At 40.5% G+C, this 20,369-nt stretch overlaps 1 protein-coding gene across 1 annotated transcript in view; it reads right to left on the minus strand.

The window, feature by feature from the left end:
• The window catches only part of NRK (Nik related kinase), a 171,934-nt gene that overhangs the window by 69,209 nt on the left and 82,356 nt on the right, over positions 1-20,369 (minus strand). The window contains exons 3-5 of the mRNA XM_036306187.1: positions 14,438-14,494; positions 13,075-13,146; positions 382-507 (exon numbers count right to left, since the gene is read on the minus strand). Of these exons, the coding sequence (XP_036162080.1) occupies positions 382-507; positions 13,075-13,146; positions 14,438-14,494 (255 nt within the window). The remainder of the gene's footprint in view (positions 1-381; positions 508-13,074; positions 13,147-14,437; positions 14,495-20,369) is intronic.

Genomic DNA, 20,369 nt, shown 5'->3' on the forward strand with positions numbered 1-20,369 from the left:
GGAACTGGGAGGAGGGGAGTTATGGGGGGGGGAAAGAGGAACAAATGTAATAATCTGAACAATAAAGATTTAATTAATTAAAAAAATACAAATATCTAGGGATGGAGGGAAGACAGGTAACACACCAGGTACATTTAATCAGGAGGTAGGATTTGAGCTAAGCCTTAAAGGAGAGGTAGTGTTTAGAGATGCTGCAAAGGATTTATTGAAAACAGAATGAGTACATGCCTTTAGAAAGAAATTTGTGTAGGGTACAAAGCTGAGTGATGGTTGGAGTGAAACAAAAACTGTTTTGGTTGTGTGGTATTTCAGCTTATGAAAGTGTACATCCTCAAGTGTGACCTGGTATTATAGAATAAAATCAAGGTAATTAATACATACCCAAAGTTGGTGCCTCTGGCCAGCAGGGCTCAGCTTGAAAAATGCACCATAGAAGGACACAATGTTTTTGTGGAAAGAATACTTCTTCAAAAGGTTGAGTTCAGTCCTGAGATCCTCTTCCTCATCCTGCAGAATAAGAATAGAGAGTAAATTCCTAAGCTATCCCATTCAATGACTGTGAGACTCTAAACACAGTAAATCAGAGGGGAATCCTATGGCAACCCATTAAACCATACAGAAATTTATAGTAAAATTTTATCGAGAATTGTCAGAGAATGGAGATCTTTGGTGAACTGGGAATTTGGGAGAAAATAAAGGTTAATTAAAGATCCTTTAATTCAATGGTTTTCAAAATGTGATCCTGGAACCAGCAGCATCAGCCACTATATAAAGCTTTAACTGAAGTGAATAATTACAGAGTTGTTTGATTGTAACGTTTTTATTGTAATTATAGAGACCCGGTGCATGAAATTAGTGCACGGGGGTCCCTCAGCCCGGCCTGCACCCTCTCACAATCCGGGAAAGCTGGCTCCTAATCGCTTGTCTGCCTGCCTGCCTGCCTGATTGCCCCTAACCCCTCTGCCTGCCTGCCTGATCACCCCTAACCACTCTGCCTGCTTGCCTGATAGCCCCTAACCACTTGCCTGCCTGTCTGATCACCCCTAACCACCTCTAACTCAGCCCCAGTTGTGGCGGCTTCATCCAGAAGGATGTCTGGAATGACATCCGGAAGGTTGTTCTGCTGTCCAGTCTAATTTGCATATTATGCTTTTATTATTATAGATAATTTATATAACATACAACTCATTCATTTAAAGTATAAAATTCAATGGTTTTCAGTTTTTAAAAGAATTATGCAAACATTAACACAATCAATTTAGAATATTTTTATTACTCCCAAAAGGAAGCCCCACACCCTTTAGCTATCACCCCTAAATTCTGCCACACAAACATCTCAGTTTTAAGCAACCACTATATAATTTCTATCACTGTAGATATATCTATCCTGAACACTTTACATAAATGACAATCATAAAATATGTGGGCTTCTGTGACTAGCTTTTTTCCAAGATTCATCCATGTTATAGCATATATTAGTATTTCACTCATTTTATTTTACTATTCATTAAATTATGGACATCTAGGTTTTCTCACCCTTTGGCTAATATGAATAATGCTAACATGAGCATTAATATTGAGTTTTTGCATGGATATATGTTTTCATGTCTCTTTGGTATATACCTAGGAGTGAAATTGTTAGGTCAAATGCTAACTCTATATTTAACATTTTGGTGAAGTGTCAAACTGCCACAGTGTCTGTGCCATTTTACATTTCCAACAACGATTGCAATTTATCCATCTCCTCACAAATATTCATTATTTCTGTTTTATTATTATAAACATTCTAGTGGGTATAAAGTAGTAGTTACCTATGGTTCTGATTTGCAAACCCCTGACGACTCATGATGTTAAGAATTTTTTCATGTGTTTCTTGGCCATTTGTATATGATCTTCAGAGGAATGTTGAATCAAAAAATTTTGCCCCTGTTTTTTAATTGGGTTACTTGTCTTTTTTATTATTGAAGTATAAGATTATTTATATATTCTAAATACAAGTATTTTATCCAATTCTGTGGATTATCTTTCTACTTTTTTGATAGTGTACTTTGAGGCACATTTTTTTTTTTATTTTGATGAAGTCCAATCTATTGATTTCTTGTTTTGTTGCTTGTACATTTGATGCTAAATCTAAATATCCATTGCCAAATCTACGGTCATGAAGATTTACCCCAATCTTATCTTGTAAGCATTTTATAGTTTTAGCTCTCTAAACATTTAGGTTTTTGATCTATTCTGAGTATCTACACTAATAAAAGAGAAAAATGGTAATTGGCGTATGGCGCTACCCTTTTCATTGGCTAATTAGGGCTATATGCAAATTAACTGCCAACTAAGATGGCAGTTAACTGCCAACAAAGATGGCGGCTAATTTGCATATGTAGGCACAATGCAGGGAGGCAAAAGGGAAAGCAGGAAGAAGCCCCCTGCCACTGACAGTGATTGGAAACCCAGGGGGGAGCTAAGAGCTGGGGGGCAGGGCAAAGGCGGCCCTGGGGCCGCCTTTGCCCTGTCCCCTAGCCATGATCGGAGAATCAGGCGCCTTTGCCGCCCTGGCCAGTGATAGCAGGAAGTAGGGGTGGAGCCAGTGATGGGAGCTGGGCACGGTCGAAGCCGGCTGTCCCGGGAGCTAGGGGTCTCTTGCCTGGGCCTAAAGCGGAGCCCACGATCGCGGGGCCGCTTCAGCTGCGGGTGCCCACTGCCTGAGTCGGACGCCTTAGCTAGAGGAGTCCTGCAGGGGCAGGGGCGGAGCCCGCGCGATCGCGGCGCCCTCCGCTGCCACTGCGGGTCCCTGCTGCCCGGGCGGACGCCTAGGCCAGAGGCGTTAGGCCTGGGCAGGGGCGGAGCCTGCAACCTCAGGGAGCTGGGGGTCCCCTGCCCAGGCCTAATGCTTCGGCCAGAGGTGTTAGGCCTGGGCAGGGACAGAGAGGGAGATCGCAGCGCTGCTGCCGCTGCGGGTCCCCACTGCCCGGGCCGGACACCTCGGCTGGAGGCCTCAGGCCTGGTCAAGGGGCCGATCCGGTGATTGGTGATCGGGGGGTGATGGGGGTCAACTCCTCTGGCCAAGGCATCAGGCCTGGGCGGGGGGCGAAGCCGGGGATTGGAGGGATACGATGGTCCCCTTGCCCAGGCCTGAAGCCTGGGTCAGAGGTGTCAGGCTTGGGCGGGGGGTGGAGCAAGCGATCAGAGGGAGATGGGGGTCCCCTGCCCAGGCATGATTCCTGGGCCAGAGGCCTCAGGCCTGGGCGGGGGTCAGAGCCAGTGATCGGGGGAAATGAGGGTCCCCTGCCCAGGCCTGACGCCTCTGTCAGAGGCGTCAGGCCTGGGCAAGGGGCCGATCCTGCGATTGGAGGGTGATGGGGGTCAATGCCTGAGGGCTCCCAGTATGTGAGAGGGGGCAGGCTGGGCTGAGGGACACCCCCCCCCCACACACACACACAGTGCACGAATTTCGTGCACTGGGCCCCTAATATATATATATATATATATATATATATATATATATATATATATATTGTATATAAACTGACTGTCCGACCAGTAGCTATGATGCGCAAGACCACCAGGGGGTAGACACTCAATGCAAGAGCTGCCGAGCTGTGGTGACTTGGCAGCTGCAGTTCTTGGGTGATGCACCCAGAAGCAAGGAGGAAGTCCAATTCCAGGATGGGTCACCTGAGAACCGCCCTCTTGCAATCTGGGACACCTTGGGGGATGTTGAGAGACAGTTTCAGCCTGATCCCCACAGGCCAGGCCGAGGGACCCCACCTGCCAGAGGGACCCTGTTCACTCCACAGATGCCCTTTGAGCCACGGTGCCACCCCAGGTGCAGCTGGCTGGGGAGGGACCATGGGAGGTTGGCTCCAGGGTCTGTCCAGCCCATCTCACCCAGTCCCACCCCACCAGCCACCTTTTAATTAATTTCCTTTCGATGTGCACCAGGGCAGTAGTTTTGATATACAGTAGGGCTCAAAATTCATTCATTTACATGTGGGTATCCTGTTGTCTCAGCATTATTTGTTGGAAAGACTATCCTGTCTACATGAATTGTCATTCACCCTTATCTAAAATCAGTTTACCTTACCTATATAGAAATAGTTCCATCCTATTGGTTTTCATATACATCTATCCTTATGCCTATACAACACAGCCATGATTAGTTTGTGATTCATTGCATTTTAAAGTACTGGTTTGATCTGTGGTGATATGTTTTAAAATATATGTTTCAAGTCAATTATTTTCCTAATCATTCATTCTAGTGGTACATAACTGCACCTTTCCTCCTACTAATAACAGTTGGATGTATATTTCTCTAGACATTTTATATACTATCGCAGTAGTTAGAGATGACAGAGAGAGGTAAATGGGTAGAGATATAATTTAAATATATATACTAGTATATGTTTTAATCTAAACAAGCTCATATTATTCTTACTATTTTGTAACTTGCATGTTTTATTCAATAACTAAAGATGATCTTTGTATATCAATAAATACAAATGCACTTCCATTTTATGGATGCATCAAATTGCATAAAATGGAGATATGTGTCTGCCACTCAGGGGGCAGGTCAGGCCTAGATATATTGTTTTTGAGGATTGTCTATATAGTGATAATCGATGCCATTTTTGGGGATGAACCACCAAGGTAGAGTACATAATTTCAAAAGATATTTCTAGCAGAAGGCATTATGATGTCATCATAAAAGAGCATCTACACTGGGCATTAGGACACATCAACTTCAGCACTGATAGGCAAGAATTGGATATTAACTGAATCTTCCCAAGGTTCAATTTATCCTCAGAAATATCATGGCAGATGTTTGCCATTACCTACCTTTATTGGATGTTAGAACCAAATGAGACAACATATTTAAAATTCTTTAAATATTTGAAAGAATAATGCTATAAATGCAAGATTTTATGACATAGCTTCTTTGTTACTTGACCTTATTTGAATTAGAGTGTTATGAAAATATACAACTCTCTCCACTTTTTACCCTAATCTACAAATATGAGCAAACTTCATTTCCAGCAAATTTGTTATAGTGGAGTAAAATAGGAAGCAAATGTGTTTCCCAAATATTCAAGTATGTCTCCTTATACCATGACAACCCAGTAGTTTCCTAACTCTTCTGTAACTTTTCTTATCCAGTCTAAAAAAAGCTTTTCACCTCTTAATAATTTGAAATCATCACACTTTTGTGTATACATGTGTAATGGACTAGAGAAAACTATCTTAAATTATTAAATTAAGGAAATACTTACATTTTGTGGAATTTTCAATAAACATATCATTGATTTACACATTTAAATGTCATAGTCCTAACTAAAAAGGAACTTACAAACAGGAAAATAAGATCCCCACACATGAATGACATAACTATTAATGAATACAAAGTAGAGCATAATGAAGTTGACGGTGATATGAAATCACTCAGGAAGTCAATCTGCACTTGACAAATGGATCACCACTGGGTCCTCTGAATCTTTATTAACTCTAATTTTCATTTGATTATAATTTTAAAAGCTTTCTTACTACTTGTACAAAAGTTCAATTTTATATGAGCGCTTCAGGAATACTCTTATTGTACAAAGTGAAATATATTAATAGTATGTAAAGTAAGGAAGACTTTTAAATTAATGATACAGTTAATTTCCTCTTCTGAAGTCCAGTGAAAAAGGATATCATTGACTTATTTGAGGCAATGAATTAGAAAAGGACTAATTGGCATGAAAAGTAATTAAAGGTTAATCTCTATCTTTACTTCTCTCCAGAATTTCCTTCAATTACCTTGACTTGTTGATTTGGGTTAGGGGAAAATACATCTTATCATTTCCCTAAAATGAACAGGTAACAGTATATTTCAGTCAGTTATTTTCCTTCCTTCTCAACGTATTCTCTAAGACCAAGTAGAAAAGACAAGCAATTAGTTTTTTGTATTTAGCTAAATTGTGGCTCTGGATTAAAATAGTTATGAAATAGATATAAGGCAAAACTAGTTTTTTTATTTTCCCCAAGTATTGATAATATATTTTGTAAAAAAAAAGTTTGAAATGGCTGGCAGCAGAGCATTCTTTAGCATTTCCCTATGATTTTCCAGTGGATTTACCAATAAACATTAAACTACTAGACAACAAATCTAGGCACCTATTTGTCTTTAGGGGAAGCAGGTGGAGCCTGATTTATAGTTGGAAAACCTAATGGCAGGTTTTTTCTTTGTATTAATAGTATTACAAAGGCATGAATGAATAAAACAATCAACTTGTACCATGAGAATTCCATGGAAGTTCAAGTTCCAGTCTTATCTCATTCTCTAATAAGATGCTTTCTACTCCCCTTTGCCTTTTTCTGCAAAGCTAAAAGTTGATTTTGTGGCTTTCATCCTTGCCATGTAGTACCCTTAAAATTTCTGCTTCCTCTCTGATGTGGCTCTCCTTTGAAATGATAAGAATATCTGCTATCACCCAGAAATAAACCACAAGAAGTAGCAATTCTCTATGTACATGGACACTCTTAGTTCCTAGTAAGGCACCAGGATTCTGCTAAAAGAAATAAACCAGTGGTTCTAAACCTTGGCTGCACATTAGAATCACCTGGGAATCTTTTTAAAATCCTGATTTCTGGGCCTCATCCTCAGGAAATTCTGTTTCTTTGTTATGGGGTGGGGCCACAACATTAGTAACAAAGAAACAGAATTTCCGGAGGATGAGGCCCAGAAAGCAGGATTTTAAAAAGATTCCCAGGTGATTCTAATGTGCAGCCAAGGTTGAGAACCACTGAAATAAACAGCAGTAAAGGGTGCAATAAATAGGAATGAGGTTAGACGGTGTGAGGATAAGCAAACAAAGAGCTGGTTAAAGAGAAGCAAGGGCCAGACTGAGTCATATGACTTGTTTGGTAATATGATATCAAGGAGCTTCCTTTTCTATTTGGGTTACAAAGCCTATGTCCCCAAGCAAGAATAGGATAATGGCTGGGCTCTAGGTAGCTATATAAAAGGGTGTCCCAAAATTCACGCAAGAAGTAATTTTGATACAAGACACAGGTATATAATTAAAAATTGTAAATTTATTTATTCATAAGGTATACAGTATAGGGTTGTGTATGGAATAGCATATTGGGTAAATGGCCTTCACAGCTTTGCTGGCACATATGCACTCTTTTTTTGAAATTTTCCATGGCTGTTTTGCATAAATGTGGCTGAATTTCGATGAGGCTCATTTTCATCTTGATGGCTTGGTTAATCAACAAAATTGTCACATTTGGGGTTCAGAAAATCCATGAGTGATTGTTGAGAAACAAATGCATCCACAACGTGTCACTGTTTGGAGCTGATTTTGGGCTGGAGGCATCATTGGACCATTCTTCTTTGAAAATGCAGCTGCTCAGGCAATAACAAAAGAGTGCATATGTGCCAGTAAAGCTGTGGAGGCCATTTACCTGATATGCTATTCCATACATAACCCTATACTGTATTCTTTATGAATCATTAAAAAATTTACAATTTTTAATTATAAACCTATGTTTTCTATCAAAATTACTTCTTGCATGAGTTTTGGGACACCCTTTAGTTGCATTTGACCCTACTTTTTAACCCTGTTTATAGGTAGGCCAAATATTCTGGTGCCATTTTATCCATGAGGAACTAGAGGCCTAAACAAGTAAGACCACTTTTCTCAAGTAGTTCTTGGCTATTTAGTGGTAGATTTTATATTTAAACTAATTCATGAATTCCACATTTTTGCTATTCCCATAAAACCCTGACTGAAAGAGATAGATGTGTGTTCAAGTAACAAATTTCTTATCCCAAATGATTCAAGATGACTTAGAGATGCAAACTGGCTGATCAGCTAGCTATTAGTTATTTTTCTTACTGAAATATATAATGAGAGAATTCAAAGTTCCCAACTAAAACTTTTTTAAAAATATATTTTATTGATTTTTTTACAGAGAGGAAGGGAGAGGGATAGAGAATTAGAAACATCGATGAGAGAGAAACATCGATCAGCTGCCTCCTGCACACTCCCTACTGGGTATGTGTCCGCAACCAAGGTACATGCCCTTGACCGGAATCAAACCTGGAACCCTTGAGTCCACAGGCTGACGCTCTATCCACTGAGCCAAACCGGTTAGGGTTACAACATTTTTAAGAGTGGGTTTCCCACATAAATGTACATTCCCCAAAACCAATAAACCATGATCAGATATGTTTAGAAAGCATTAGTGTGTTTGAAATTCTCAACAGAGTTGAGCTTGTGAGAAACACATAAGTACCTTATAACCATCAGGCCAAGTGGGTAATTTAAAAGTCCACATATCCCAGTAATATGATGACATAGCATTTCCTGGTTTAGGGCCAACTTATCCCAGAGTGGCCTGAAAATACAGATTTTTTTTTCAAGAAGAGGGAGTGCAAGAATGCCAAAACTTCCTTTGTAATTTCACCCAATTCTAGAATAAAAATATTTTCCCCAATGGAAAGAATACCAGAGAGGGTTTGGGGAAGATATTTAAAACATTTATTAACACAAATGTTTGATAAATCCAGAATTGGTCAAACAATTAGATTTTTCATACTTTACATTTTACAGCTTCTTCATCTACCAAAGCATGTTATTATTCACCACTACTTGTTTAATTGGGATATGCTTTGTCTCCTGAGATACATCCTCTATAATAAAAGGGCAATATGCAAATAGAGCAAACGGCAGAACAACGGAACAACCAATCAAAGTGTAATATGCTAATGATATGGCTGCCCAACCGCTTCCTATGACATGCACTGACCACCAGGGGACAGATGCTCCGACTGGTAGGTTAGCTTGCTGCTGGGGTCTGGCCGATTGGGACTGAGCAAGATGGGCCACACATGCTCTAGAGCCCTTCTACAGTCCCTCCCCGGCCCGATCGTGCACCAGTGGGGTCTCTCAGCCTGGCCTACACCCTCTCACAATCCAGGACCCCTTGGGGGATGTCGGACAGGTGGTTTCAGCCCGATCCCACAGGCCACTCCCCTTGGGAGGGTGCCAGACTCAAGGCTCATGGCTGGCAAGCGCTGCAGTGGCAGTACAAGCCTCTCCTGATCAGGACTGATTGGGTGCGAGCCCATGGCAGGCACAAAAGGGCCAGGATCAGCAGAAGCAGCAGGTAGGAGCTGCAGGCGGTGTTGGACTGCAGGTTTCAGCCTGATCCCTGCATGCCACCCAGAGGGACCCCACCCGTGCACAAATTTGTGTACCGGGCCTGTAGTTATAAATAAAATAGGAGCCCACTACTTTCTAGAAGAATCATGAAGCTGTTTATCAATACCATTTTAATATAACTAGAAACATTTTCTAAATGTGACTGTGCTAATGGAAAGGGTTATTTTAATGTCCCTGAGAGCATATTTATTAAGACACAAAAGGTTGAAAGTATTTGAATACCAGAGACTTGACTGTAGGGGAGAAATGTAAGAAAAAAAGATATATTGATAAGAACAAGGATTCTGATTTTGGCCCACAGAATACTTTGATAGATCACCAACATCTAAATCAACAATGTCTATTAGAAAAATTTTTCTTTGCCTGCTTTTATTCTGGAGCCATCAAATTCAAGACATAGAGGCTGTTTTCGAAGGCAGTTAAAAAGCTTTAAGTTTCATCTTCACAGTCCTTCTTGTATTTAAGTACTGTACCAGATATCTGAAGACTTTTAAGCTTGGCAGCTTGTTTTTCTGTCTGCTATTGTTCTTACAATAAAAAAAGGTAGTCCTTATTTGGCTCATATATAATTGCAAAGTTTCTTAGGATCATAATGGGGGAAAAGCCTGTCCAAAATACCATGTAGAAGGTGTGACAAAGGACCTCGCTAAGGCCGATTTTAGCTGAAATTTTCTCTTTGTCCCATCATCTGTTGCTACTCAGCTGGGGTGTTATATACTTTACTAGTGGCCTGGTGCACGAAATTCATGCACAGGGGAGGGTGTGTTCCTCAGCCTGGCCTGTACCCTCTCCAATTTGGGACCCCTTGAAGGATGTCCTACTGCCAGTTTACAGGGATCGGGCCTAAACCAGCAGTAGGACATCCCTCTTGCAATCAGGGACTGCTGCCTCCTAACCATTCACCTGCCTGCCTGCCTGCCTGATTGCCTCTAACCACTCTGCCTGCTGGCCTACTCATCCCCCACTGCCCCCTCCCGCTTCCAGCCTGATCACACCAAACTGCCCCCCCCCCCTTTGGCCTGCTTGCCCCTACCTTCCCTCCCCAATGGCCTGCTCATCCCCAACTGTCCCCCTGCTGGCCTGCTCACTCTGAACTGCCCCCCGCCCCCCCGCTGTCCTGATCTCCTCCAACTGACCCCCACTGATGGCTGCTTGTCCCCAACTGGCCCCCCTGCTGGTCTGCTTACCCCCAATGGCCCCGCCCCCCACCAGCCTGATCACCCACAACTGCCCTCCCCTCTTGGCCTCTAACCACCTCTACCTCGGCCCTGCCACCATGGCTTTGTCCAGAAGAACATCTGGAAGGTCTCCTGGAAGGTCTCTCAGTCTAATTAGCACATTACTCTTTTATTAGTATAGATATATTTGTCTGTAAATATGATATGATTGCAGATATGAGTAGGACCAGGTAAAATTTTATAGAATAGGCCTTTTATTACAGATGGTTTGCCATTTATGTATTTTTTCTAAAGAAGTAAAAATTACTTTAAAAAATGTTTCAGGAATACTTTGAGAAATTTACAGTATCTGGTTTTCTTCCAATAAAGTTGTCACTTTTATGCCAGAGTGAGAATTATTTGTATCCTTTGTATGTCAGCATTGGGCCACTGTGACTGGGGGGCACTTAGCTTGACTTGAGAGTAATTATCTTGCTCACTGGCTGGGAGGGAGGGTGTGTGGCAGAGGAGATAAATACTCTGTTCTAGATTATTCATAGATTGCTGACTTTCTGGATTGATTGTGCAAGCTCCTCCTTTTATTGATGTCCACCTTCTATTGACAGACATTTACCCTGGGAGAGAAATGAGATGAAACTCTCTTTCTTTTCATTATAAAAAGCATTTGAATTCCTAAGGTGTGATAAGGCCTCCCAGCCATCCACAGTCAAGGTACACATTTTCATGGAGGATGTTCCCACTCTTGAATAAATTTAAACAACTTTTTTTCTTTTAATTTAAACTTTCTTCTATAACTGTTTTCTTGTTACTTAAAAGCTCGTTTTTTTGAAACTACTTCCAAATCTTTTCAAGCTGTATATGTCCTTGGAATGAATTTATAAATAAGAATTGAGCCTGGCCGGTGTGACTCAGTGGTTTAGCATTAGCCTATGAACCAGGAAGTCACAGTTTGATTCCAGGTCAGGCCACATGCCCGGGTTGTGGGCTTGATCCCCAGTACGGGGCATGTAGGAGGCAGCCGATCAATGATTCTCTCTCATCATTGATGTTTCTATCTCTCTCCCTCTCCCTTCCTCTCTGAATCAGTATGAATATATTTTAGAGAGAGAGAGGGAAGAGAGAGAGAGAGAGAGAGAGAGAGAGAGAGAGAGAGAGAAGAGTATATATGTTTGTAAGTAAGAAAAACATGTATTTGATGCTCTTAGAAAGTCTTATTTTCTTTCATTAAAACTTGTGCAGTATAGGGAACTCCATAGATTCTCTTAATTTGAAGAAAGTTAGAGGGAAAGGTACTAATTCAGAGTTCCTTGGGAAAATGTGTCACTTATATATTTTTTATGTTTATTTTTTTTAAAATCAAAAACTGAAATATTTTCTATTCAGAAAATATATTTGGATCTAAATATCTTCTATAATTTTAACCCTAAAATATCAATTTAAATATTTTAAAAATGGTTGGGATGTTTGTTTTTTAAATAAGTTAGGTTACTGGAGTTCTACATGTTACTGGATCACCTGGGGTAATTTTCTGATTGGAAAATTAAGAATTATAGTCAGAAGTGAGGACATGAAAATTTTTAAAGAACATATTCAATTTACTTTAGAAGCCAAACCTCTCTTATCATGTGGCTTGTTTTGTATGTTTGTTAAACTATATTATCACATAAGCATTGTTGCTACTGGGACAAACAGTAACAGTTGATTCGGGTCATTTGAATGTCCACTGTCTGTTTTAATTTGTATGTTCATTTTGACTTTGTCATATGCTCAAACTTCAGTGGAAGTCATGAGAACCTATTATTTTTGCCTGCTCCCTCCTTTACGTTGGAAATATTCTTTTTTACTCAGAGGGACCTTAACTTTGATGTAAGGGATTGTTTCCATTGCCAACTTTTTTCTTCCTTGCCAAGTAAGAGAGTTGTTGTGAACTCTTCAGTGATGCCGTCCCCAGGATATTTGCAGATGTGGTTGGGAAAAGTCATTTCATCCCCGACCTTTGCATGTCAGGTGCTGGGGTGAATGCCACAGCCGCAGGCACAGCGACACCCAGTGCCCGGGGCTCTCCCTTTGCGATCGCAGATCAGGGGGCCGCAGAGCACCCAGTGCCCAGGGTGCCACTGTGCCTGCGGCCAGGCTCTCCCTTCGCGATCACCGGCTGGGGGCAGGCAAAGGCGGCCAGTTCTCTGATCCAGGGCTGGGGGTCAGGGCAAAGGCGGCCCCCAGGGCCGCCTTTGCCCTGCCATCCGGCTCTTGCCTGCCGCCTGTGTTTCCGATCACCATTCTTCCATCCTTCCCCTTTTGCCTCCCATCATTGTGCCTATGTATGCAAATTAACCGCCATCTTTCTTGGCAGTTAATTTGCATATCACCCTGATTATCCAATGGGAAGCATAGCGAAGGTACGGTCAATTACCCTTTTTGTCTTTTATTAGATAGGATGGGTTTACTCATCTGCAGTTAACACAGACTTGTTGAAGTAACCATTTATTCTAGGCCCTGCTACTTATGCTAGTGTTCAAATATGATGATTGACTCTGTGAATATGTGAAAAGGTATAAATATGTTGTCACTTGCACACAAGAATATTTTAGTGGTGGCCTTCTAAAGATAATACAACACAAAGGGATTAGTTTAAAGTTGAAAAATGAGGGAAGACTACTTGAGGGCTAATGAGGACTTTTAGTACTCACACTGTATCTCCAACCGACAGACTTTTGATACTTATTCACTCTCACTCGCCTTCCTATTTCAGGTAAAGGAGTCTGCAAAACCAAGAAGAAAATGCTATTAGAACCACTGGTACACTCTGAACATGATTTACTCTTTAGTACTTTGTGCTCTTTTAGCATTAAATGGAAAAGTAACATAATATTATTCCTCTCTCATTTTTTGCTAATAGGTTTAACTAAAACATTGCACTCGTATATGTAGAAACTTAGCACCAAATTCATAATAACAGATTTAACTGCCTATTGAGAAATTATAATTTGATGTTAACAAAGTGATATTTCCCCTTTAAAATAATGTAATTGACACTATGTATGGGCAGAATATGATTTTTGAATATTTCAAAGTTGGAGTATCTAAAAATTAAATTAAATGTGGGTCAAGGTCTCTCAAGTTAAAATAAGGAAATAAGTACTTTACGGAGTCTCATTCAAATAGTACTACATTGGTTATTGGAATGTCAGGTTTGTAGGTCAAAATAAATCCACAAAACATTAAAATCCCTTAAAATTCACATTGGTTTGCAACATTTGACACTTACTGGCAAAACAAAAAAAGCATGCAAATGTTTAAATAGATTCAGCAATTCACTCCCTGCACAAATTGTAAAAGAACAGTTTATGGCATAGACAACAGTTCAGTGACTATGCATAATTTTCAAACATACTATTTGAGAATTTTCCTTGTATATTAAAGTGAAAGTTCTTTGACCTTTGCTATGTTCATACTAGTATTATCTTGAGAAAGTAAGACACTCATGCTAAAGAAAGAGGACAGAAATCAGTGCTTAGAAAATTCTCTGACAATATGTTATAAACTGTGGCTCAACTTTATGAATGTTAACAGGAACAGTGCAAATTAAACTGTCTTGCTCACCTGTCAGAAAATATAAGAAAAACTTGTATCTCAGACAAGTTCTTTACTTCTACTTGTCATTGAGAATCTAATGGCCTCAATTCTCAAAAAGAATAGTTGGAGAGGGAAAATAATATGATGGAGCACAGAAGGATTAACACAATATTAGAAGAAATCTCCTCTTTGATATCCCTGGAAACAGATAATCAACTAGAAATATATATATAAAATCATGATTTCTTAATTCTTACATCATGCCAAAATAAATGCATTTGACCTTCAAATATAATAAATTAATAATAAAGATAATATACTAATGGGTAGAAAAAATTAAATGATAAATATAATAAATTCAGGTTCACATAATTATAATTACACATAATGATTTATAAAAACAATATTCTTTTTAACTGTTTATCCTTAGACCATTGTCCATTAAGGGAATAAAATATAGACAGGATATAATATTACCTTACGAGCATTCATCACTTTAACAGCTGTAAATGCACCAGTTTTTTCATGGAGACCCTGAAACATAGCATAGTAAAAAACATTAAATGCTGGCTATAGAATCAAGTAGTCAAACAGCAAAGTTAAAATATTACAATAAAATAAGGCCAAAAACTGTAGCTTATCTAAAATACTATATGGAGAGTAAATGTAAGGTATAATATAGAGAACAAAAAGATTAAATTATGAACATTTTAATTTTAATATTTTTATTGATTTCAGAGAAGGAGAGGGCGAGAGAAATAGAAACATCAATGATGAGAGAATCATTGATTGGCTGCCTCCTGCATGCTTCCCACTGGGGATCCAGCCCTCAACCTGGGCATGTGCCCTGACCAGAAATTGATCCGTGACCTCCTGGTTCATAGGTTGATGCTCAACCACTGAGCCATGCCGGCCAGGCAAATTATGAACATTTTAAAGAAATACAAAGTATTTCACTCAAAAAATCAAGCAAGTTTATGGAGTAATTTTGTTTACCTTTTTATTACAGTATTGTTAACATACAATATTATATTCATTTCAGGTGTACAAAGTAGTGATTTGACATTTATATACCTTATGAAGTGATCACCATGATAAGTATTCGTGTTTGTGTTACTACCTAAAGTTCTTACAATATTATTGATTACATTCCCTATATTGTATACTATATCCCCATAACTTATTTCTTTTATAAGTGGGAATTTTTATCTCTAATCCCCTTCATCATTTTTTACTCGATCCTACAAGCTCCCTCTATTCTGACATCCATCAGTTCATTCTCTGTATCTATGAGTCTGTTCCTATTTGTGTGTGTGTGTGTGTGTGTTGCTATTTTAGATTCCAAATATAAGTGAAATCATTTGATATTAAGTATTTCCCTGCCTGACTTATTTCACTAGCATAATACCCTCTGGGTCCATCCATATTGTTGAAAATGGCAAGATTTCATTCTTTGTCATGGCTGAGTAATATTTTATCATTGAACACTTAGGTTAATTCCATATCTTGGATATTGTAAATAATACTTCCATAGACAGACATGCATGTAACTTTTCTAATTAATGTTTCATGTTTTATTCAGATAAATACCCAGAAGTGGAATTCCTGCATTGTACAGTAGTTTTCTTAAAAGAGTTGACTTTATTATTTCCTTCCTTCTACTTACTTTGGACTTTATTTGTAATTTTTTGAAGAACCTCCATACTGTTTTCTGTAGTTGCTGGATCAATGAATAAACCCATTAACAGTGTACAAGGGTTCTCTTTTCTCCTCATTCTCACCAAAACTGGTTACTTGATGTCTTTTTTATAATAGCCATTCTGACAGGTGTGAGGTGATATCTAATTGTCATGTTGATTTGTATTTCCCTAAAGATTAATGATGCTGAGCATCTTTTCATCTATCCATTGGTCATCTGTATGTCTTCTTTGGAAAAATATCTATTCATGTACTCTGTCCATTGTTTGGTTTTGATGTTGAGGTTTTTTTTTAAAGATATCTATCTATCTATATCTATCTATCTATCTATCATCTATCTATCTATCTATCATCTATCTATCTATCTATCTATCTATCTATCTATCTATCTATCATCTATCTATCTCTATGTCTATATCTATATCTATATCTATATCTATATCTATATCTATATCTATATCTATAGCTATAGCTATAGCTATATCTATATCTATCTATATCTATATCTATCTATATCTATATCCTCTATGTCTATCTATATCTATATATATCTATATCATCTATATCTATATCTCTCTCTATATATCTATATAGATGGTCTCGTGTCGCCCTCAGCGGCCCCTCCCTCCCTGCGTGTAATCAGGGCATGGGATTCTGGGCTTGCATAACTCCAAGAGGCCCCTCCTTCCCTCCGCATGGCCAGGGCATGGAACACTGGGCTTGCATTGCCAGGGCAATGCCGCCAGTGTGCCACCCTAGCCGCTATGGGCGCCACCATATTTGTGATGGAGTGACAGTTAATTTGCATATTATCCTTTTATTAGAAAGGATATATCCTACCTAATAAAAGAGAAACATGGTAATTAGCCGTACGTCCACTACCCTTCCCATTGGCTAATCAGGGTGATATGCAAATTAACTGCCAGCCAAGATGGCGACCGGCAGCCAGGCAGCTTGAAGCTAACATGAGGCTTGCTTGCTTCAGTGAGGGAGGAAACCAACATTCCCCGCCTGCCTTGCTGGCCTCTGAGCTTGCAGTTTGAAACATTGTTGCAAATATAGAAGCTAAACAAAACCCCAGAAACCTGCTTTCAGCCAGCCGGGATCTCAGAGCTGGAGTTGATACAGTGTTTTGATTATAGAACCCAAACAAACCAGATACCTGCTTTCAGCAGCAGAGGCCTCAGAGCTGGAGCCAGAGCTAAAGCTGGCCCAGAATTAAAAAAAAAAAAAGAAAAAAAGGAGCAGTTGGGAGCTTCAGTCAACCACCAGCCTGAAAACAGCCCTCAGCCCCTCACCCAGACTGGCCAGGCACCCCAGTGGGGACCCCAACCCTGAAGGGTGTGTGACCAGCTGCAAACAACCATCATCCCCTCACCCAGGCTGGCCAGGCACCCCAGTGGGGACCCCCACCCTGATCCAGGACACCCTTCAGGGCAAAAGAGCCGGCCCCCACCCATGCACCAGGCCTCTATCCTATATAGTAAAAGGGTAATATGCCTCCCAGCACCGGGATCAGCAGAGCCAAGAGGCCTCTCATCACCTGGATCAGCCTGACAGGGGGCAGCGCCCAAACCCCCTGATCACCCTGCAGCTCTGTGTGTGACAGGGGGCGGGGCCACAACCTCCCTATCTGCCCTGCTCTGTTCATGACAGGGGAAGGCGCCCCAACCCCCTGATCAGCCCTGCTCTGTGCCTGATAGGGGGGAGCTCCCCAACCCCTTGATCGCCCTGCAGCTCTGTGTGTGACAGGGTGCAGCGCTCCAACCACCTGATCGGCTCTGCTCTGTGGGTGATAGAGGGTGGTGCCCCCCCCCACGGTCCCTTCTCTGTGTGTCATGGGGTAGAGCCACAACCTCCCCATCGGCCCTGCCCTGAGTGTGACAGTGGCGGCGCCCCAACCCCCTGATCGGCCCTGCTCTGTGGGTGATAGAGGGTGGCACCCCAACCCCCTGATCTGCCCTGCTCTGTGTGTGACGGGGGGGGGTGCCCCAACTCCCCAATCGGCCCTGCTCTGAGCCTGACCAGGGGCTGCACCTAGGGATTGGACCTGCCCTCTGCCACCCGGGAGCAGGCCTAAGCTAGCAGGTTGTTATCTCCCGAGGGGTCCCAGACTGCGAGAGGGCACAGGCTGGGCTGAGGAACACCCCCCCCCCCGAGTGCACCGGGCCTCTAGCATGCATATATATAATATATATATATCTCCTTTATTGTTGAAAATATTACATATATCCCCTTTTCCCCCCATTGACCTCTTCCACCCCGCCCCCTCAAGGCCTTCATGACCCTATTGTCTGTGTCTATGGGTTATGCATATACACATATGAGTTCATTAGATGATCTCTTCCCCTCCCCATCCCACCCTCCTGTGCCTTCCCTCTGAGGTTTGATAGTCTTTTCCATGTTTCTATGTCTCTAGGTCTATTTTTTTAAAATCTTTATTATTGAAAATATTACATAGGTCCTCCTTTTTTCCACATTAACCTCTTATTGCCTGCTCCTGTCCAAACACCCCTCCAGGCACTCACCACCCCATTGTTTGTGCCCATAGGTTATTCATATATGCATAGAAATTCATTGATTGATCTCTTCCCACCCACACTCTCCTGCCTTCCCTCTGAGGTTCAACTGTCTGTTCATGCTTCTGTGACTATGGGTCTATTTTTGATCATCAGTTTATTTGGTTCATTAGATTCCACATATGAGTGAGATCATGTGGTATTTATCTTTTACTGAATGGCTTATTTCACTTAGCATAATGCTCTCTAGGTCCATTCATGCTGTTTCAAATGGTAAGAATTCCTTCCTTTTTACAGCAGCATAGTATTCCATTTTGTAGATGTACCACAGTTTCCAATCCACTCATCTGCTGATGGGCACTTAGGCTGTTTCCAAATCTTAGCTACTGTAAATTGAACTGGTATGAACATAGGGGTGCATATATTCTTTCTGATGAGTGTTTCTGATTTCTTGGGATATATTCCTAGAAGTCAGATTACTGGATGAAATGGGAGTTCCATTTTTAATTTTTTGAGGAAACTCCATATTGTTTTCCACAGAGGCTGCACCAGCCTGGATTCCCACTAGCAGCGTACAAGGGTTCCCTTTTCTCCACATCCTCGCCAACACTAGTCGTTTGTTGATTTGTTGATGATAACCACTCTGACAGGTGTTAGATGGTACCCCATTGTCAGTTTAATTTGTATTTCTCTGATAAATAGTGACATTGGACATATTTTCATATACATTTGGCCTTCTGTATGTCCACTTTGGAGAACTGTCTTTTGCCCATTTTTTAATTGGATGGTTTATCTTCCTTTTGTTAAGTTGTATGAGTTCCCTACAAATTTTGGAGGTTAACCCCTTATCAGATGTATCATTGGCAAATATATTCTCCCATGCAGTGGGCTCTCTTGTTAATTTGGCAATGGAGCAGGTTATAAAATTAACAGCCAGAAATCTGTGGCATTTTTATACACCAATAATGAACTCGCAGAGAGGGAAACTAAATAAACAATTGCACTTACCATTGCAACAAAACATTTAAGAGCCTTAGGAATAAACTTAACCAAGTAAGTAAAAGACCTGTACTCAAAAACTAAAGGACAGCCCAGCTGATGTATCTCAGTGGTTGAGCATCAACCTATGAAACAGGAGGTCACGATTCGATTCCCAGTCAGGGCACATGCCCGGGTTGTGGGTTCGGTCCCCAGTGTGGGGCATGCAGAAGGCAGCCGATCAACGATTCTCTCTCATCATTGATGTTTCTATCTCTCTCTCTCCCTTTTCTTTCCTCTCAGAAATCAATAAAAATATATATTTTTTAAAAAAACTAAAGGACATTGAAAAAGAGATAGAGGAGGGTATGCGCAAGTGGAAGAATATACCATGTTCATGGATTGGTAGAATAAACATCATTAAAATATCCATACTATCCAAAATAATCTATAGATTCAATGCAAACCCCATTAAAATAGCAACAGCATATTTCACAGACCTAGAACAAATACTCCAAAAATTTATATGGAATAAAAAAAGACCCCGAATAGCCACAGAATCCTGAGAAAGAACAAAGTTGGAGGAATCACAATACCAGATATCAAGATGTACTACAAAGCCACTGTTCTCAAAACTGCCTGGTACTGGCACAAAAACAGACATATAGGCCAATGGGACAGAACATAGAACCCAGAAATCGACCCAAGCCATTTTGCGCAAGTAATATTTGACAAAAGAGGCAAGAGCATACAGCGGAATCAAGGCAGTCTCTTCAATAAAGACTGATGCTGGGAAAATTGGACAGATGCATGCAAAAAATGAAACTAGACCACCAACTTACACCATCTACAAAAGTAAACTCGAAATTGATAAATGTCTTAAATGTAATACAGGAAACCATAAAAATATTAGAAGAATTCATAGGCAGCAAAATATCAGATATATCTCGTAGCAATATCTTTACTGACACATCTCTTAGGTCAATGGAAACTAAGGAGAAAATAAACAAATGGAACTACATATAGATAAAAAGGTTCTGCACAGCAAAAGAAACCATCAACAAAATAACAACAGAGCCCACTGCATGGGAGAACATATTTGGCAATGTTACGTCTGATAAGAGTTTAATCTCCAATATTTATAGGGAAATCATAAAACTTAACCAAAGGAAGATAAACAATCCAATAAAAAATGAGCAAAGAACTTAAATAGA

The sequence above is a fragment of the Myotis myotis genome, unplaced genomic scaffold, assembly GCF_014108235.1.
Source record: "Myotis myotis isolate mMyoMyo1 unplaced genomic scaffold, mMyoMyo1.p scaffold_m19_p_4, whole genome shotgun sequence".
In the NCBI taxonomy this organism is placed as follows: domain Eukaryota; kingdom Metazoa; phylum Chordata; class Mammalia; order Chiroptera; family Vespertilionidae; genus Myotis; species Myotis myotis.